Source organism: Desmodus rotundus, chromosome 1 (assembly GCF_022682495.2).
Source record: "Desmodus rotundus isolate HL8 chromosome 1, HLdesRot8A.1, whole genome shotgun sequence".
Classification (NCBI taxonomy): domain Eukaryota; kingdom Metazoa; phylum Chordata; class Mammalia; order Chiroptera; family Phyllostomidae; genus Desmodus; species Desmodus rotundus.
Window position 1 is genome coordinate 1,144,201 of NC_071387.1, and position 19,368 is coordinate 1,163,568.

General features: G+C 62.1%; 1 protein-coding gene across 3 annotated transcripts in view; it reads left to right on the forward strand.

The window, feature by feature from the left end:
• Positions 1 to 19,203, forward strand: part of ADAMTS13 (ADAM metallopeptidase with thrombospondin type 1 motif 13) — a 28,753-nt gene extending 9,550 nt beyond the window's left edge. The window contains exons 9-29 of one of the 3 annotated variants that reach the window (XR_008426204.1): positions 756 to 860; positions 1,129 to 1,280; positions 1,378 to 1,441; positions 2,448 to 2,574; positions 2,699 to 2,847; positions 3,186 to 3,306; positions 3,972 to 4,052; positions 4,924 to 5,105; positions 5,403 to 5,538; positions 5,619 to 5,748; positions 7,196 to 7,379; positions 7,952 to 8,072; positions 11,568 to 11,697; positions 12,364 to 12,546; positions 14,491 to 14,695; positions 15,427 to 15,724; positions 16,226 to 16,372; positions 16,507 to 16,683; positions 17,963 to 18,147; positions 18,341 to 18,678; positions 18,796 to 18,928. Coding sequence is in view for 2 of the 3 variants with exons in the window: in XM_053918937.2 (XP_053774912.1) it covers positions 756 to 860; positions 1,129 to 1,280; positions 1,378 to 1,441; positions 2,448 to 2,574; positions 2,699 to 2,847; positions 3,186 to 3,306; positions 3,972 to 4,052; positions 4,924 to 5,105; positions 5,403 to 5,538; positions 5,619 to 5,748; positions 7,196 to 7,379; positions 7,952 to 8,072; positions 11,568 to 11,697; positions 12,364 to 12,546; positions 14,491 to 14,695; positions 15,427 to 15,724; positions 16,226 to 16,372; positions 16,507 to 16,683; positions 17,963 to 18,147; positions 18,796 to 18,981 (3,063 nt within the window). In the remaining variant the exon portion in view is untranslated. Of the gene's footprint in view, positions 1 to 755; positions 861 to 1,128; positions 1,281 to 1,377; positions 1,442 to 2,447; positions 2,575 to 2,698; positions 2,848 to 3,185; positions 3,307 to 3,971; positions 4,053 to 4,923; positions 5,106 to 5,402; positions 5,539 to 5,618; positions 5,749 to 7,195; positions 7,380 to 7,951; positions 8,073 to 11,567; positions 11,698 to 12,363; positions 12,547 to 14,490; positions 14,696 to 15,426; positions 15,725 to 16,225; positions 16,373 to 16,506; positions 16,684 to 17,962; positions 18,148 to 18,340; positions 18,679 to 18,795 lie in introns of all 3 variants that reach the window. The other 2 variants (XM_053918937.2, XM_053918942.2) reach the window with 2 other exon arrangements.
• Positions 19,204 to 19,368: the final 165 nt, after the last annotated feature.

The following is a 19,368-nucleotide window of genomic DNA, read 5'->3' on the forward strand; positions in this document are numbered from 1 at the left end:
CCCCTTGGCCCAGCTCAGGCCCCACAGTCCACTGTGGGCACCCCGGGCCGCCTGTCAGTTGCTCCTCAAAATTCTAAATTTTTGAACACGGTCCCACATTTTCATTCTGACTGGGCCCCACCAATTACATAGAACCTGCTCTGGCATGGCCCGTGAGCCGTTCAGCCTAAATAGGCAGGTACCAAGGGCTTCTGACCCAAAGGGAGCTAGCTGGAGGGCTTCCCGGAGGAGGTGTCTCCCCAGCTAAATCCTGCGGCAGGAGCGAGTGGGCAGGCGGAGGGGAGGCAAAGGGGGCAGGCGCCCCCAAGAGAGACTTCCTCCCAGGGCGCACATTTGCCTCTGCAGACCCCTTCCTCCATTCAAAACATCAAGAACGCTATCGTAGTGTTTTTATAAAACGTGTGCACTTTGATGTGTTATTACAGATATATACGTCAATATTGTAAACACTCTGTGATGTGAAAGTTTGTTTCCCTTCTGATTTGGGGGGAAGTGAAAACACGCTCATGGGCCCCTAAAAGGCCTGTGGGCCACTGGCCCTGGTTCTGGTAAGAGCAGACACCTGTGCTCGTTCCCTGCCGAGAGGCCGAGAGATGACTCTGTCCCTGTTCCCAACGACTGAGTCCGCCTGCCCACCCTCCCCGGCCACCAGCCCACCCAGCCCTGACCCCTGCAGCCTGGAGGGGCTGCGAAGGCCGGACACCGACCTAACAGGCCCTGGTGGCCCCGTGCTGGCCACCCGTTCCCTCTCCTAGGACACGTGCCAGGCCCTGTCCTGCCACACAGACCCCCTGGACCACAGCAGCTGCAGCCGCCTGCTCCTCCCTCTCCTGGACTGGACACAGTGTGGCCCCGAGAAGGTCAGAGCGAGGGGTGGGGGGCCTGTGAGCATGTGCGTTGGTGTGTGGGTGTGCGGGCTCACCCGGGCTTGGGCAGGGAGCCTGCAGCCTGGCAGCCTTCACTCCTGGGGCCGGAGACAGGAGGGCCCACGAGCCAGGGCAGAGGGGGCCGGAGCTACCTGTGGTCCCCTGGTCACACACACGGTGGCTGCACCCTCTGGTGTGGGGTGCCCTGCGGGTGTGGGCGCAGCACCTCGTGGGCGCCTGTGACCTGGCTGCGGGCCCGCAGTGGTGCTCCAGGGGCCGCTGCCGCGCCCTGGCGGAGCTGCCTCCCGTGGAGGCCGTGCACGGGCACTGGTCAGCTTGGAGCACCCCCAGTCCTTGCTCCCGCTCCTGCGGAGGAGGCGTGGCCACCAGGAGGCGGCAGTGCAACAACCCCAGGTACCGGTGGGGGTCGGGGGAGGGTGGGGGCACCCCTGTCCCCAGCTGGGCGTCTGTGGGCCACCTCTCATGCCTTGGGTCTCATGGGCATTTGCAGACCTGCCTTCGGGGGACGTGTGTGCACCGGCGCCGACCTGCAGGCGGAGATGTGCAACACCCAGGTGGGCCTGCTCCCCCGGCCGGGCGGCTGTTGCTGGTGGTTCACACCAGAAACTTTGAGGGCGCAGGCGGTGCTGCTGGTGTCTGCACTGGGACCCCAGGGTGTGCACCAGGACTGTCCTGTGCCCGAGAGCGGGGACCCTGAGTGTCTGTTCCCTGCCCCGGAGCCATCTCCTGCCAGGGCCCCTGAGTGTCTGTGGTGAGAACCCTCTATGTGCCCGCCCCCAGCACTGCAGTTCAGCCTGCCTGGGTTCTTCCAGTAATAAATTCGGGTGTAAAACTGGCCGTTTCAAGTGCTATTTCGCGGCATCGAGCACGTGTACAGTACTGTGCGGCCACCACCTCTGTCCAGTCCCCAAGCATTTCCACCAGCCCAGACTGACACCCAGGACCGCTAGCAGCCACTGCCCGCACTCTGCCCCTGGGCCCTGGCACTGCCAGTCCACTCTGTCTCCGTGGATCTGCCCGTCCTGGACATTTCCTGGACACGGAATCACACAGCACATGGCTGTTCCCGTCCAGCTTCTTTCCCGGTGTTTCCGAGGCCCCTTAAGTTGCGGTGGGTGTCTGGGTTTCGTCCCTGTTCGTGTCTGCGTCCCGGCCCCCGCCCCCCCAACGTGTGGGCGGGCCAAAGTGCGTCCCTGCACTCACCCTGCAGCGGTCCCTGGGTTCCTTCCGCCCTGCAGCTGCCGTGAAGACTGTTGCTGTGAGCCTCCTGTGCCCGTGGGCTCTTTCGAGTCCCATCTCAGATTCTTTGGGGTAGACACCTAAACACGGAATTGCGGGTCACACAGAAATTCCGTGTCTGGCTCTTTGAGGGACCTCTAAACCTCTCCCACCCACCACAGCGCACCCCTGGAGCCTTCCTGCCAGCCCTGGGTGGGGATCTGATTTCTCCACACGCTTGGCGGCCCTCACTGATTCCTTTCCGCTAAGACCTGCCCTCGGTGAGGCCACCCTTGCCCAGGCCCCCTCTGTGCCTGACCTGACCCTGCCCTCTCTGGCCAGGCCTGCGAGACGACCCAACTGGAGTTCATGGCGGAGCAATGTGCGCAGACTGACCGGAACCCTCTGCGCCTGTCCCCAGGCAACGTCTCCTTCTACCACTGGGGCCCTGCTGTGCGGCACAGCCAAGGTGGGGCCTGGGGCTGCAGAGGGGAGCACGGTGGGGCCTGCAGCCCCACCTGGGCCACCCTGAAGGGTCATCCCTATGCCCTGCCACCCCTGCATCAGGGTCCCTTGTCCCTCTGCCTTCCCAGGGGACGCTCTGTGCAGACACATGTGCCGGGCCATTGGCGAGAGCTTCATCGTGAGGCGTGGGGATAGCTTCCTGGATGGGACCCGGTGTGTGCCCAGCGGCCCTCCAGAGGACGGGACCCTGAGCCTGTGCGTGAGGGGCAGCTGCAGGGTAGGCGAGGGCCAGCAGAGGGCGCCTTTCCTGTGCCTGCGGCCCCAGGCAGGTCCCAGCAAAGCCCAGAAGCACAGGGGGCCCCCTGGGGTGAGGGGTGTGGGCGCTGGCCCCATGATGTCTGCACAGAGTGACGCTGGGACACAGGGCTGCCCAGGGTCAGCGGGGCGAAGAGCCGCGCTGTGACCTGGAGCCAGTCACGGGCTTTTTGTGTGGGCAGCAGAAGCCCCAGAAGTGGTCCCGTTTGTCATGTGACTGAGTGCTCAGCACAGTGGGCGTTGTGGGCCAGCCCCCCAGTGACACGCGGCCCAGCTCCCCTGCCACTCCCCTTTACACAGATGTTCGGCTGTGACGGCCAGATGGACTCGCAGCAGGTGCCAGACGTGTGCCAGGTGTGTGGGGGCGACAACAGCACCTGCAGCCAGCAGAGCGGCTCCTTCACATCGGGAAGGGCCAGAGGTAGGGGCGGCCCCCCGGCCCCCGGGAGGCGTGGCAGCCAGGAGCTGGCACCAGCTGCCGGGTTTGGGGGTGGGGTGGGGGGTCCCCACACTGGCTCAGCCCTGGCGACTCCCAGTGGGCCTCAGCTTCCGCCCTCCACCTTGCCAGCCGCCTCCTGTGACTCAGGGGTTGGGGATGTGCCTGCCGCAGGGCCTGCGGTGCGTCCGCCGTAAAGGCCTTGGCGGCTGCGATGCACACGAGATACAGACGCTGGGCCGTCCCCCACTGCCAGTTGGCCTCTCCTCTCCTGCCCCAGGAGTCTCATCAGGAGGGATGTTGTACCTGGAAAATCTTTGACCTTGATCTCTTTGTAAAAGAGGTCGGGTCAGTTGCGACGTCAGCGCTTGGAGGGTCAGCGGAGGACTTGAGTCCTGCCTCCCTCTGGCAGGCCCGAGGCTGTGCGCAGAACCCAGAGTCTGGCCCCGCCCCCTCACCAGGGCCACGCCCCCATGCTGGCCCACCAGCCTGGCCTTGCTTGCCCGCTGTGACAGGGGGCTCCCCGCTGCCTGAGGCAGCCCCATGGCGTTGGAGCTTTCTGTGTTGAAGCCCTCTTTGCACCCCTGGAGTCTGCTCCCTGGGTGGCGACGCAGGTGGCTGAGGCCGTCCACCCTCCTCTGCTCTCCCAGAGTATGTCACCTTCCTGACGCTGACCCCCAACCTGACCAGCGTGTACATCGCCAACCACAGGCCCCTCTTCACGCACCTGGGTGAGCTGGCCAGGGGACGCGCACCCAGCAGAGTTAGCCCCACCTGGGAGGCCGAGGGTGTGGTCCCCGAGACACCCTCACTTCTGATGCCAACTTCAAGCTCGGGGTTCCCCAGACCCCCATCACATCTGAAGGCTACCACCAGGAGGGCTCCCAGGACTGAGGGATGTTTCGCTGCTGCTTATGGCAGACGAGGGGCAGGAAACAATAAAATCAGCCCAGGGGGAGACGCGGGGCAGGGCTGGCAGGGGTCCGTGCCCACCACGGAAGCCTGACGCTAGCCCGGGGGGCTCAGCCAAGCAGCGTCCAGGTTCTGTTGGGGCCTGACTGGTTGGTTGGTTGCTCACGTGGATAATCTCAGTCTCCAGGGTGACAGATGCCCGAAGCCCACCAGGTCACACATTTGGTCTTGCCAGTGGGGCCAGACCCCCCCTTAAACAGACGCACTCCTCCGGGCTGCCTGTCTCTGGGCCAGGCTGACTTCTTGACCGCTCAGTGCCGTGGCGGAGCTTTGTCTCCAGACCTTTGCATCTGGGGTCGGGGCGCCTGCCTGTGGAGCCTGTGTGAGCCTGCTTGGCACTGGGGGGAGGCAGGCCCGTGGTGCCCCCCGGCCCTGGGAGGAGGCACAGTCGCTGCTGTGAGGGAGCCTTCTGTGGTCAGGCGGTGGGTGCATCTTGGAGGGTGGGCCCGCAGACCACGCAGCTGCAACACCAGGACTGCAGCTGCTGGAGGGTTGGGTCCTAGTGAGGACAGTGTGGTGTGGCTGTGGAGGTTACCTCCCATTGGCCCATTCCTTAATCTGGGACCTCCTCTGGGAAGGGTGGTTGCCCCCAGCCCCGCCCCATGCTGACAGCCTGGCCCCCCCCCCCAGCAGTGAGGGTCCGAGGGCGCTACGTTGTGGCCGGGAACTCAAGCATCTCTCCCAGCACCACCTCCCCTTCCCCTCTGGAGGACAGCCCCATCGAGTACAAGGTGACCCTCACGGAGGACCGGCTGCCCCGCCTGGAGGAGATCCGCATCCGGGGGCCCACCCGGGAGCACGTGGAGATCCAGGTGACCAGGGGGGCGCCATCCACCCGTTCACTCACTTGCTGACCCAGGTGCTGTCCTGTACCTGCCGGGCACTTTAGGGTTATCAGTCGCCACCCCACCGGGAACTTCCAGAGGCTGGGACCGTGTCCAGTTTGCTGTGCTGTCCCCAGAACCTAGCACATGGGCACCTCAGCAATGGCTCCCTGAGCAGAAGAATGCAGGCATGGAGGAGTGAAAAGTCCTAGGCTTGGGGGGTGGGCGGGGTGGTGACCCCAGGTGGCCGCTGGACCTGCCCCGAGCCCGTGTCCATCTGTGCAGGTTTACAGGCGCTATGGTGACCAGTACGGCGACCTCAGCCGCCCTCACGTCTCCTTCACCTACTTCCGGCCTAAGCTGCAGCTGGCCTGGGCGTGGGCCGCCGTGCGGGGCTCCTGCTCGGTGAGCTGCGGGGCAGGTGAGGCCCGGGGTGGGGCTCGCCCAAAGCCTGGTGTGCCCCCTGTGTGGAGGCGGCCTAGCCTCCCTCTCCCTTCCCAGGACTGCGATGGGTGACCTACAGCTGCCTGGACCAGGCCCGGGACCGGTGGGTGGAGGCTGCCCTGTGCGGAGGGAGCCAGCGGCCGGTGGCCTGGCCAGAGCCCTGCAGCTCCGGGCCCTGCCCTCCGCGGTGAGTGCTGCGGGCGTGGGCTCTGTCAGTGTCCCCATCTTGCAGGCGAGGACACCGAAAAGCGGCGGACACAGGTGGCAGTGACCCACACCTGATGTGCCTTGTCTGCGGGCGCACATGCCCTCTCTGAGCTCAGGGGTCACTGTAGTGGAGGAGACCACCCTGCTAGGAGGGGGAACTCGGGGGTCCCCAGGAAAAGTGCCTGGCTGTCCGCGCCCTGGGCAGGTGTGCTTGGCAGGAGCAGGACGTTCAGGACAAGGCTGCCCCTCCTGGGTGCGGGGCTGGGGCAGCCGCCCGCCTGCCCTTCGAATATTCAGGCCCTCCTTCGACTCACCTGCAACTGGGGGCCACCTGGAGGCTGAGGGCTGGGCTGGCTGCCCCTGTGCAGTGTCCAGGTATCTGCAGAGACATGGGGCCCAGCCCAGACCGGGGAAGGGAGTCCTCTGGGCAGGTTTGTCTGCCTCCCACCCTGTTCCCTGAGCCAGCCTGGGGACCTGGCCAGGGGCCGATATTCTGTCCCTGTCTCCCTCAGCTGGGCAGCGGGGGACTTTGGCCGTGCAGAGCGCTGGCCCAGAAGCCAGTGGTGGTGGAAACCTGCAACTCCCAGCCCTGTGCCCCCAGGTGGGCACAGAGTGGAGGACGGGGGTGGACTCTCCCCACCAGGGCTTGTCCCTGCACTGAGCCCCGCCCCTGCTGAGGGGCCCCTCTCCCAAGGCCTCTAGCCAGGCGCCAAATCCTGGTGACAGTGTTGGCCCCGAGTAAGGGGTGCCGGCTTCAGAACTACCTGCCGCCCAGCAGACCCTAGACTGTCCATTTCTGTCTCTGAGCTTCCGAGTCCCTGCTCAGGGAGAGGCTGCAAGGACCAAGTGAAGCCACGAATTAAAGCAATAGATGTCACCTCGTCATCACTGTCATCACTTCCGTGGTGCCTCTCCGCCCCTCAATGTCCAAGCTGACAGTGGCTTATCGTTCTGATTTGCTGCTAGTTAGCTGGGTGACCGGGGCAAGTGCCCTCCCTCTTGGGGCCCCAGTTTTGTTGCTTGTCCACTGGGGGACGGGGCGTTGGCCTCAGTCGCTGGTGTCCCCCACATGGCTCTGGGCTCCTTTCCCCTCTTGAGTCCCTGCCAAGTGCTGGCCCTGCCCAGAATCCCCCACACACAGCAGCCCAGGCGGCCTGTGGCTCTCAGGGCGGGCACGCACACGGAACGACTTCTGGGCCCTACCCGGGTGGTCCGTTCGCACCTGACACCTGCTTCTCAGCACCTGCTGGGTGTTGGGGGAGCCACCTGATGACCGGGCCACAGGGAGAGGCCCTGGGCTTGCTTCCTTGTGGGGCCCCTCTCTGGGCTCTGGGATGCGGGAAGCAGGCTCCCCCCGCCCCCGTGGCTGGGCCACACGGAGAGCCCGACCACAGAGGCAGGGCCTGACGGCTGTGCTGTGCCTGCAGGAGGGCAGTGTCGGGCGCATGCTCACCGGCCTGTGGAGCGGACCTGGCCGTACAGATTGCAACATGCGTGCAGGGGGCAGGGGGCCTGGAGGCAGCAGTGACTGCTGGGCCCTGCTCCCCGGACAAGAAGTCAGCTGCCCCCGGGCCCTGTGCTGGGGTGACATGTCCTCCGGGCTGGGGCCACGTGAGTGTCCTGGGCAACAGGGTGGCTGGGGCACCTGGGTCCTCGTCTGGTCCAGAGAATGGGGAGTCCTGGGTCCTGGCCAGAGAAGATGACCCTTCTGCAGGGCTGCTGTCTGCCAGGCCCCCTGTCCAAGGACAAACAGGAACAGAGCTCAGGGAAGCCCCTCCTGCTGGCAGGCCGAGCTTGGAGGCCCCGGCCCTGTTAAACGCTGCCGGGCTCCTGCCTGGCGCCCAGGGGCTCTGGGCTGGGTGCTGCTGCTTCCAGACAAAGGTCCTGCTGGCCCCGTCCCCTGGAGGCCACTGAGGGCTGCCGGCCACGTGAGCGGACTGATCCAGCTCCTGAGCCCCTGGTTACAGCCTTGCCCCCAGGGAACACTCGGGCTGCTGCAGAGGCAGAGGGGGGTTGTGGGGGGCGTGGGGGGAGCAAGTCTCCCTGGAGGGGATCAGCCAGGAGAGGTGGGCCTTGGGGTGCTGGTGACTACTGGTCTCTCCTGAAGAAACTGGGGAGGGTGGAGGTGGAGGAGCCTGGACGCAGGACATCCAGACCCATGACTTGCTGCTTGCCCCCTGCAGCGGGACCCCCAGCACCCAGGGCAGGAGGCCACACCCTCGCCAGGCAGCACCAGGCCGCAGACGCAGGCTGCGCACACATGGACGCCGCTGGCAGGACCGTGCTCTGTGTCCTGCGGGAGAGGTGAGGCCCAGAGACCAGCCCCCGTCAGCCAGCTCTTACCTGCCTGTGTCTTGCTTGTCCTACAAAGCGTGTTGGTGGCTTCCAGACGATGCAGACTGCACGGAGTCGTGACACAGTGCACAGGGGGGTAGGGGCCAAGTTCAGGTGGCTGCGTGATGCGTTTGGCGACTGGCCCAGAGATAGGAGGAGATCGGGAAGCCGGGCGATACTGGCACCTGGAGCATCTCTTAAGGTCCAGAAAAGCTGCGAGAGACGGACCCCAACCAGCTCTGCTCTGGGGGCCGAGCCAGAGGAACACAATGATCTGAAGGTGGGCCGCGCGCTTTCCCACCCTAACGCTGCAGGAGAAGCCCGTCGCGTTCAGCATCAGCACCAGAGGTTTCTTTTGAGGAAACTCCTAAAATCATGTTTGTGAGAAACGCGATTAGAGGTGTTCCTATACCAATTCTTTTTCTTTAATTATACATTATCGATTATGCTACTACAGTTGACCTGATTTTTCCCTCTTCCCCACTCCACCCAGCACCCCCACTCCCCCAGGCCATCCCCCCACCCCCTCAGGCCATCCCCCACCCTTGTTCGCGTCCGTGGGTCACGTGTGCAAGTTCTTTGGCTGCTCCATCTCCTGTGCTGGACTTTACAGCCCCAGGGCTCTTCTGTGACTCCCTGTCTGTACTTCTCAATCCCCTCACCTCTCACCTATTTCCCCACACATGCCTCCCGTCTACCAACCATCAAAATGCTCTCCGTGTCCATGATTCCGTTTCTGTGCTTCCTGTCTGCTTAGTTGGGTTTTTAGATTCAATTGCTGATAGATTTGTATTTTTGCCATTTTATTGTTCATAGTTCTGATCTTCTTTTTCTTAAATAATTCCCTTTAACATCTCCTGTAATAATGGTTTGGTGATGATGAATTCCTTTAGATTTTTCTTGTCTGGGAAGCTCTTTATCTGCCCTTTGGTTCTAAATGACAGCTTTGCTGGGTAGAGCAGTCTCGGCTGTAGGTCCCTGCTTTTCATGACTTTGAGTATTTCTTGCCAATCCCTCCTAGCCTGTAAGGTTTCTTTTGAGAAGTCAGCTGACAGCCTTATGGGAACTCCCCTGTAGGTGACTAACTGCTTTTAAGAGTCTCTCTTTATCTTTACTCTCTGGCATTTTAATTGTGACGTGTCTTGGCGTGGGCCTCTTCAGGTCCATCTTGTTTGGGACTCTGTGCTTCCTGGACTTGCATGTCTATTTCCTTCACCAAACTAGGGAAGTTTTCCTTCATTATTTTTTCCAATAGATTTCCCATTTCTTCCTCTCCTCTCCCTCTGGCGCCCCTATGATGTGAGTGTTGGACTCTTGAAGTTGTCCCAGAGGCTGCTTACACTCTCCTCATTTTTCTGGATTCTTTTTTCTTCCTGTTGTTCTGATGGGTTGTTTTTGGTTCCTTATGTTCCAAATCATTGATTTGATCCTCGGCTTCATCCACTCTACTGTTGTTTCCCTGTAAATTGTTCTTCATTTTGGTTAGTGTGCCCTTCGTTCCTGGCAGGGTCTTTTTTATGCTGCTGAGCTCCTCACTAGTTCCCTGAGCTGCCTGATCAGCAGTGTTGTGAACTGTGCGTCTGATAGGTTGCTTATCTCCAATTTGTTTAGCTCTTTTTCTGGAGTTCTGATTTGTTCTTTCATTCGGGCCGTGTTTCTTTGTCTGCTGGTTTTGGCAGCCTCCCTGTGTTTGTTTCTGTGCATTAGGTAGAGCTGCTGTGACTCCCTCTCTTGCTAGTGTGACCTAATGTAGTAGTAGGTGTCCTGTGGGGTCCAGTGGCACAGCCTCCCCATCACCCAAGCTGGGTACTCGAGGTTTGCCCTTCATGTGGGCTGAGCACACCCTCCTCTTGTAGTTGAGCCTTTGTTGCAGTTAGCAGGTCAATGGGAGGGATTTTCCCAGGCCAGGCAGCTGCAAGGACTGGCTGTGACCACTGACCACCGGCCTCTCTGTGGAGGATCAGCTGTGCAGGGGCAGGGTGGTGGTGCTCCAATGTGGTTTGTAGCTGTCCACTGGGTGTGCAGGCCCTGGGGTTTCCCGGGTGGTGCAGGCCAAGGTCAGTCCCCGCCTGTGTTCTGCCTGAGGCAGCAATCTGAGATGGCTGCTCCTTGTGCTGGGCTTGGAGATTCCCAGAGGAAGACAAACTGTGAATCTAGTCTGGCTGCTGCTAGTGCTGGGCCTGGGGCTCAGTTGGGGCCCCTGGTGGTTGTTCGAGAGGATTTAGGAAATTGGAAAGCATGAGCCAAGACCAAGCATTCACAGGGAGAAGCTACGAGTCATAGCTCTAAGTTGGATGGGAACTGAGCCTCAGGGGACCTCCCAAGTGGAGCAGAACGTGTTGGCCAGGTTGGTGGAGTCTCAGATATGGCACCTGCCGGTTCTGTGGCTCTGTCCACCTTTCTGTCTGGGAGAAAGTTGTCCCCCAGCTCCCGCCTTGATGCCTACCACCTCAGCCTCCCCTGCATGCCACTGGTGCCTTTCAAGCTGCCCCCCTGGTGCTGGAGCTCAGAGGGAGTGAGTCTGAGTAGGTGAGTCCGTGTGTGGGCTCTTTAAGAGGAACTGCTTAGGGCTCCAGCAGCCTCCTCTACAGACTGATTTTTGCAGCCAGAAGTTGTGGGGACTTATCTTCCTGGCACTGGAACCCTGGACTGGGGACCTGGTGTGGGGCCGGGACTCCTCGCTCCCGAGATATCCCTCCCGAATGTTTACCCACCACACGTGGGTGTGGGACCAGCCCATTCGCCATCTGCGCCCCTCCCACCAGTCTGGGTGGATGTGGTTTCTCTAATTCCGTAGTTGTCAGGCTTGCATTCAACTTGGTTTCTGACCATTCTGAGTGGTTGTTCTATATTTTAGTGGTAAATTTTTTCAAAGTTTTATTTATTTTTATTTTTAGACAGAGGGGAAGGGAAGGAGAAAGAGAGGGAGAGAAACATCAGTGTGTGGTTGCCTCCAGTGTGCCCCCTACAGGGCACTTGACCACAACCCAGGCATGTGCCCTGACTGGGAGTCGAACTGGTGACCCTTTGGTTCACAGGCCGGTGCTCAGTCCACTGAGCCACACCAGCCAGGGCTATATTTTAGTTGTAATTTTGAGTTGGTTTTGCTAAGAGGCAAGCCATGTCTGCCTATGCCGCCATCTTGACCAGAAGTCCTACATAGCAATTCTGTTAACACCTCTCACTAAACAGTAGCTGCTACTGCTTGTTCAGCACCTGCTATGTATCTCCCAGGCACTTCGTTTCTCCCCTCTAAAAATCTGTGTACATAACCCTGCAAGTGAGGCACGAGCGTGTGAACAACCCTGAGGTTCAGAGAGGTTCGGTCATTTATCCAAGGTCACCCAGCTGGTAAGTGGCAGAGGCAGGACTCAAGCCCTCCGCTAGAGCTCTTCAGAGATCTGGACGCCTGTGGTCCCCCCGACCCCCCTCTCGGGGCACGGGGTCCCCACTTTCTCCCCACAGGCCGGATGGAGCTGCGTTTCGTGTGCATGGACCCGGCCCTCAGGACACCTGTGCCGGAGGAGCTGTGTGGCCCGGGAAGCAAGCCAGGGAGCCGGCAGGAGGTCTGCCAGGCTTCCCCGTGCCCGGCTCGGTGAGTGGGGAAGCCGACTGCAGAGGGAGGCAGGTGCCACTGGCTGAATGCTGTATGAGGCTGGACCGTGGGCGCCCCGTCCCCCTGGCTCACTCCCAGTGCTGGCCAGTGCCCTGGCCCGGCCCCCTCAGGGACTGCAGCCCTGAGCCCTGCCCCAGCAGGCGGGTGCCTTCTGAAAGAGACAGGCGGTCCTGGAGGGGGGCTTCACAGGTGCCGGATGCAGGATGGGGGGGCGCACATGGTTGGGGGTTCATTCTGTCATCACTTGCTCTTCACTGAGCATCTCCTATGCCAGCGTGCCCTGAGGCCAGGGTCACAGCAGGGAACAGGACAGACAGGGCAGACGCTGGGGACAGGAGATGGACGACAGATAAGGCAGACGGGAGGCACCTCGTGTGATGGGTGGCGATTGGTGCCGAGTGGCCAAGGGCTTCCCATTGGAAACAGGTGTCTTAGCGGGAGTCTGCTGCCTGCCTTCTGGGCATGTCCGTTTTCTGCCCTCATCTTCCCCTTCTGTGCCGTGGGCTCTCTGTCCCTGTGCCGAGCCTCTTGGCGGCGACATAAGCATGGCCCCCTGAGAGAGAGCCCCTCTGGGCCCTTCCTTGTGTGGGGAGGTGGGGGAACCTTGGCTTCTCTGGACCCTGCCCTGACCCTGGTTTGCCCCAGGTGGCGGTACAAGCTGGCGGCCTGCAGCATGAGCTGTGGGGGGGGACTCGCACGGAGGATCCTTTACTGTGCCCGGGCCCACGGGGAGGACAAGGACGAGGAGATCCTTCCGGACAGCCAGTGCCAGGGGCTGCCTCAGCCGGAGCAGCAGGGGGTCTGCAACCCGGAGCCCTGCCCACCCAGGTCAGCAGCCCTAGGACGTCCAGCCAGTGGCCTGAGCTCCTGGTGTGTGCAGATGCCAGGCAAGGTGCCACGGGGACTGAAGGACAGCTGATGGCACAGGAGGCCGTTCTTAGGACACGGGACCCCCTGGCAGTCTGTGCTGGGTGTCTGGGGGAGGGGCGGGCGGTGCTGCCCAGCAAAGCACAGGCTGTGCCTTGGTCCCACCGCGGGTGTGGGTGTGCTGGGTGCTAGGGAGAGCTCCGCAGCAGGGGAGGCAGCAGTGGGCGAGGCCTGTGGGCGGGCCCAGGAGGGCCGGAGTGCCATCCACGCTGTCCAAGCAGGACAGGACTGCGCCCAAGCCCGTGGGGCGCAGGGGCCAGGCTGGGGCCCTGAGGGGAGAGCAGACACTCGCTGCCTCGTTTACAGTTCTTCCGGGTTTTCCTCTCGGTGCTTCTGCGTTTTTAACAGTGGGACGCGTTTCTGTCTGGTCCGTGAACGTCCGGGAAAGACGGTAGCACGCCCGTCTGTGCTGCCCCAGGTCTAACAGATGTCACCACAGTGCCCTGTGTCCTTGCCACTGCCTCTTGTTTTCAAAGAAACGCATCTCACAGATAAGACTGCATCTGAGTTTTAGCCCCTGAACTCGCCTGCGATTTGTTTGGGGCACGTTGCAAAGTTGGGAGCAAACTTTATTTTTCCAGGTCGCCGACCAGCAGCGTTTGTCGGCTGTTCCCAGGTGGCTCTTCGGTCACCACTCGGTTTTGTGTACGTGGGGCCCAAGCAGAGGCTTCCGGCGCTTCTGTCGGTTCCCCCTGCCCGACTCCCACCCCCACGTCCAGCTGTCGGACCCGCTCACCACCCCTCCCAGAGCGTCTGTCGGTCCGCTGCTCCTGCGGACGTCCCTGGCTGGGCCCCCCGTTTCTTTCCCCATCACGTTCGGAGGCCGTCTGGGGTTTGTGGGAATTTCACACACGTGTGAAGTCTGGCTGCCCCTGGAGGCCTCTAGCCACTCTGGCCCCCTCGATGTCCTGGAACATTCCGGGGGTGCCCGACTCAGGACTATCCCTTTCCCCTGGCTCGGCTCAACACACCCAGCAGGCGGTGGGGGCCCTGCCCTGGCACGTGCACCCCGCCTATGCCTCGGGGCCCTGCCCAGTGGTCCTCAGCAGCCTTGGCCGCCGCCTCGCATTTGGTTCCATTCATTGTCTCTCCCTTCTGTGGCAGAGGTTCTCCAACGAGGGGCGATTCTTCTTCCCAGGGGACGTGTGGCACTGTCTGCAGACATTTCCATCAGCTGTCACGAGTGGGGTGGGGAATGCCACCGGCATCGAGTGGGTGGAGGCTGGGCAGCTGCTACGCATCCCGCACTGTGCACACGGCCCCCACGGCAGAGAGCCATCAGCCCCAAATGTCCGTGGGGCTGAGGGGGAGAAGCATACAGGCTCTGAGGGGGCTCTGGTCTGGTTCACTGCCGTCTCCCTGGTGGCTAGAACAGTGCCGGGTGCGTGCTGGAGAGGCAGCAGCCCAGGGCCTTGAAGGTGGTGTGGGGGCTCGGTGAGGACCCTGGCTGCCTGCATTCAGTCTCCGCTCTGACAAGGTCAGCTGCTCCCATTTGCTGAGTGGTCACAGAGGGACTTTGACAGGACTGGCCAAGGTGGAGATGTTTTCCCTTTTGCTGGGCGTTGTCCCCGCCCCCTGTGACTGGGACCAGCCAGTGGCCCTGTGGTCTTCATTGAGGGCTGTGTGATGACGAGGATGGGGAGGGCACCTGGTGATGGGAAGGGATGTGTCTTTCCTGCAGAACCCTTCCCGGGCCAGTGAGCTCTGGCACCAAACGGGAGGGCTCAGGGCTGCCCCCGGGTCTCAGGGCCTTGGACCTGTCCTGGCGGGCCATCTGAGGAGCCCCCGGGGACAGTGCCACCCTGTGGGAGGCCAGCCCGTCTCTGGGGTCTTCTTTTCCTGCAGGTGGAAAGTCACGTCCCTCGGCCCCTGCTCAGCCAGCTGTGGCCTCGGCACCGCCACACGCTCCGTGGCCTGCGTGCAGCTGGACCAAGGCCAAGACATGGAGGTGGATGGGGCGGCCTGTGCGGCTCTGGTGCGGCCGCAGGCCAGCATCCCCTGCATCGTTGCTGACTGCGCGTACCAGTGGCACATCAGCACCTGGACGCAGGTGAGCGCTGCCGCTGGGGCTGAGGGTCCTCACTCACGGGGACCCTGGCAAGCTTTGAGCCATTGTGACCCCCGGAAATGAGACAGAGAGCTGAGTTTGTTGGGGAGGGGACAGGCCACCTAGAGGCAGCAAACAGCGAGACCCAGAGACATGGAGGCAGCTGGGCCTTAAGGGGTGTCGAGGTCTGGAGACGTGGGAAAGTGAAGGGCAGATAACTCAGTTCCAGTCAGACAAGCAGGTGCCGTCCTGGGCCCGGAGCCTTGCGAGGCACCAGGAAGACGTAGGTAAATAGGGCTGGATCCTCCTCAGAGGCTCGCTCCTGGTGTAGGGAAGAGACAAAGCCGATAGTCATGCCCACCTTGGTCAGAAGGCCGGGGGTGTCTGGGCCTGGGCAGGGCAGACAAGGACCGTGCAGGGCAGGAGGGCAGGGCGGGTGGGCAGCAGTGACTGACAGATGGGGGAGGAGGCCGTGGTGCCGGCTCCCTGCTCGAAGGTTTGCAGAGGCAGAGGCTCAAGGGTGGCAGATAGGGGCCTGACCTCGAATGCCTGCGCCTCCCCCTGTGCAACCCAAGCAAGGCAGCCTCCCTGAGCCTGTCTCCTCATCCGTGGAATGGCAGTGGGTACCCGCCCCCAGTGCTATGCAAAGACTATCCGGTTGTGCCCGGCTCGTGGTCTCCTGTCCTTGTCACGCTCGGTAAGGGACAGCCCAACTGCTCTCTCTTTCCTGCCAGTGCTCCGTCTCCTGTGGGGCTGGCATCCAGCACCGGCGGGTCACCTGCCTGGGACCTGGGGCCCAGGGGCCCGTGCCAACCGACTTCTGCCGCCACTTGCCTAAGCCAGGGGCGGTGCGGGGCTGCTGGGCCGGGCCCTGCGCAGAGCAGGGGACACCCGGCCTGGCGCCCTATGAGGAAGCCACTGCTCCAGGACAGAGCACAGCTGGCCCTGCTGCTGCCTCCCGAGAGTGGCCGCAGCCCTGGGCCCGCCTCCTCGCCCCAGCTCCCCGGACCCAGGAAAGCCTCACGGAGTCCAGTAGGTTTCTCCCTCCTTCCTGTCCGGGTGGCTGGCTGGCTGCAGGAGGGGTGGCGGGGGCACCTGCACCTGGGACACCTGGGACGGGTTCCTCGTGGGGCTGCGCAGGGGGCTGTCCTGTGGCCACAGCGTGTGGGTCACTGGGATGTGAGCAGCTGGGCTGCGGGGATGGGGCGGGGAGGCCAGGCCACGGCTGGTCCCCTTCCTCACTGGCCAAGGGCAAGCCCGCTTTTGTTATCATCAGGGAAGGTAACCCAGAGGTTTCAGAGTAAGACCCTGGCCCGTGACCCAAGGCCAGGTGCTCCTTTATACACGGCCTCCCTCGCTGGGGCACCTAGAAATGGCTCTGGATAGTGACATCTGACCCATGCAGCCCCCACCCCTGACCTGAGCAGGCTTCTAGCTCAGCTCCTTCCCCAGTGTGGGAAGCCCCAGCCCAGCCCAGCCCTGCCCCGGATGCCCCCCGGGAGCCCTGCTGCCTGCTCTCTGCTCTCTGTCTAGGTCCCTGTGGCCAGCAGTTCCTCGAGCCAACGGGAACCATTGACTTGCGAGGCTCTGGGCAGGCGGACTGTGCAGTGGCCATCGGGCGGCCCCTGGGTGAGGTGGTGACCCTCCAAGTCCTCGAGAGCTCTCTCAACTGCAGCGCTGGTACGTCCGGGGCCACATGAGCCCCTGCCCGTCAGTGGGAGGGCCGGGACCCAAACTCCACTCATCAACCCCAGCGACACGGTGCTGCCAACTGGATGGGGGAGCCTGACCCTCACTGCACCCCAACTTCCTAGGGGACATGTTGCTGCTTTGGGGCCGGCTCACGTGGAGGAGGACGTGCAGGAAGCTGTCCGGCGGGACTTTCAGTTCCAAAGCCAACGCCCTGGTGGTGAGGCAGCGCCGCGTGCAGCCGGGAGGTGGAGTGGTGCTGCGCTATGCTAGCCGGCCCGCCCCCAGAGCCTTCCACACAGGTACAGCAAGGCGCCGGAGCCCCCCACCTCCTGAGGCTGGCTGGGCGGGTGCTGCTGCCAGCGGGCTGTGGGCGTGGGCGAGGCAGACAGGGAGCGGGGCTGACTGAGAAGGAGGAGGCCGTACCTTCCTGGACACCCCCCCTCCCCTCCCCGTGGGGGCCAGTGTCAGTCTGCAGGAGCTGTCAGCATGGGGTCTCAGGGTGTGTGCCCCTTCCTTCTGGGACCCTTCAGCAAGATGGGCAGAGGGGGACTCCAGCCACATCCTCTCCCATCCCTCAGGCCACCATGGCCCCTCGCCCTGGCACTCATGTCCTTCAAGATCCTTTTAGATCCTTCTGTGAGCCGCTGTCCCCAGTCCTGTTCCCGAGCACAGTCCTCTTTTTTGTTTTTAAAGATATTATTTATTTTTAGAGAGAGGGGAAGGGAGGTAGAATGAGAGAGAAACATCAGTCCGTTGCCTCTCGCACACCCTCTCCTGGGGACCTGGCCGGCAACCCAGGCCTTTGACCTGACTGGGAATCGAACCAGCGACCTTTTGGGTTACAGGCTGGTGCTCAATCCACTGAGCCGCACCAGCTGGGGCCACAGTCCTCGTCTCATCCCCCACGCAGAGCAGCGTGTGTGCACACGCATACTTCGTGCAGAGGACAGCACCCCAGGGACCCCTGCTCGCCCTCTCCCAACAGCCCAGGCTGGCTGAAGCTGGCTTCCCCAGCCAGTTCCAGAAGTCTTTGGGTCCCTGCCCCAGGCCTCACGTGAGAAGTGGGACACTAGGGGCCTTCTCCCCCGTGGAGGTTTGACTCTGCATAGGCGCCGCGTGGTCTGGGGTGGACTGCCTTCGTGGCTCCTCACTGCCCAGCTGTCCCCACGCGGGTGCCTGCCTCAGGGGCGGCCCAGGAGGTGCAGGTGGGAGGGGCTCCAGCAGGTTGGAGTCCATCCTTGTGCCAGGCTCAGGGTAAAGTTCTTTCCAACGTGTGACTTGGCTGAGTCCTCCTAAAAACTACCCTACCCAGTGTCTGCTACTGTGCTCTTCACTTTAAAGAGGAAAGAGCTGAAGCTCAGAGGGTGTAAAGCCATCGCCTGAGGTCACACGGCGGGAGGTGGCAGACGTGAGAGTCAGTGGGGGCTTCTGCTTGGGAGTCCTGACCTTGACCACAGCGCCATACTGTCCTGCTCACTGCGCCCTGGCTGTGAGCTGCCCTGGCCTCTGGCAGTAGGTAGTGGTCTTTTGGGGGCCCCTGTGTCCACACCCAGTCCCTTTGCCTGCTGTCCCCTGTAGAATGTGACACGCAGCTCTTTGGACCCTGGGGTGAAATTGTGAGCCCATCGGTGAGTCCAGAGGGGAGACCCGTGGGGGGCTGCCGCGTCTTCATCGACGTGGCTCCGTGGGCCCGAATCGCCATCCACGCCCTGGCCACCGACGCGGGCGCTGCAACTGCAGGATCTGGTGCCAGCTACATCTTGGTGAGGCTACCATGATGGCGACAGGAATGGGCTGACTTTTGCTGATTCTGGACAGCTGTCCCTGGGGACAGGGACTGGGGGTGCTAGGCTGGAGAAACCTTTGACTTCACTTGAGACCAAAACCCTCAAAATCAGGGAAAGATGGGAGAAAAGGCCCCACTTACTCAGTTCCTCCACTTACTCGCCAACACAGGTTTATTGAACTTCTCACAAAAGGGAAACAGAAAATACCTTCTCTGGGGTAGACAGCCCTGAGGTAGCCCAGGACTGAAGCGGAATTTCAGAGCCTGAGATAACTTGGCCGGAAGAGGGAGCCAGCCCCTCCCCCCATGAGGCTTCCTGCGTTCTGGGATAATAGTCCTCTGCAAAGTATCAGCCCCTCTGGAGGAGGCAGCCTGGCTTCTGGAATCAGACAGACCTGGGCTCAAGTCCCAGCTCTGGCACCCCAGCTGTGTGTCCGTGGGGAGGTGGTGCCAGCTCTCCGAGCCTCAGTTTGCTGGGGAGGATAGGAGTGTCTTCCTGATAGGGCTGGTGCGTGGGGATTAAATGGGATCCGGAGTGTGCGATGCCTTGTCCACTGAGGGCTTCATGAACGCTAGCTAATTCTCACTTGTCGCTGGCCCTTCGGGGCTGCCCCTTTCCTCCCAGATCCGGGACATCCACAGTCTGAAGACGGTGACATTCCGCGGGCAGCACGCGCTCTACTGGGAGTCAGAAGGCAGCCAGGCTGAGATGGAGTTTAGCCAGGGCTTCCTGGAAACACATGCCCGCCTGCGGGGCCAGTACTGGACACTCCAGTCTAGAGCTCGGGGGCCCCACAGTGCCCTGCCCTAGCTTCCTCTCCAAGCACATCCCTCAGTTGGCCGTTCTGGAAGGGAAAGGAGGGAGCCAGACATTTATGAGCACCTGTCAGGTGCTTGGCCAGCTGGAGTGCTTTTCCCATTTGAATTCCATCCAGTCCTAACTATCGCCTTTGCCACCTCCTCCGACGTGCAAAACCTTAGTGGGTGGGAGGGGGACTCTCGGGAAAGCCCTTTGGGTATCAATAAACAGAACGTGCGGTCTGACAGGCATTTTCCTCACATGATGGGTCCAAAGCGGGCTTGAAAAGCCACTGCACAGCACCGCTAGTCAATGGAGTGTGGAGTCACGATTGCGCGCTAATACCGGCGTACCGGTTAATTCTCTGCGAAGTCCCGCCCCTATGCTAATCCCATTGAA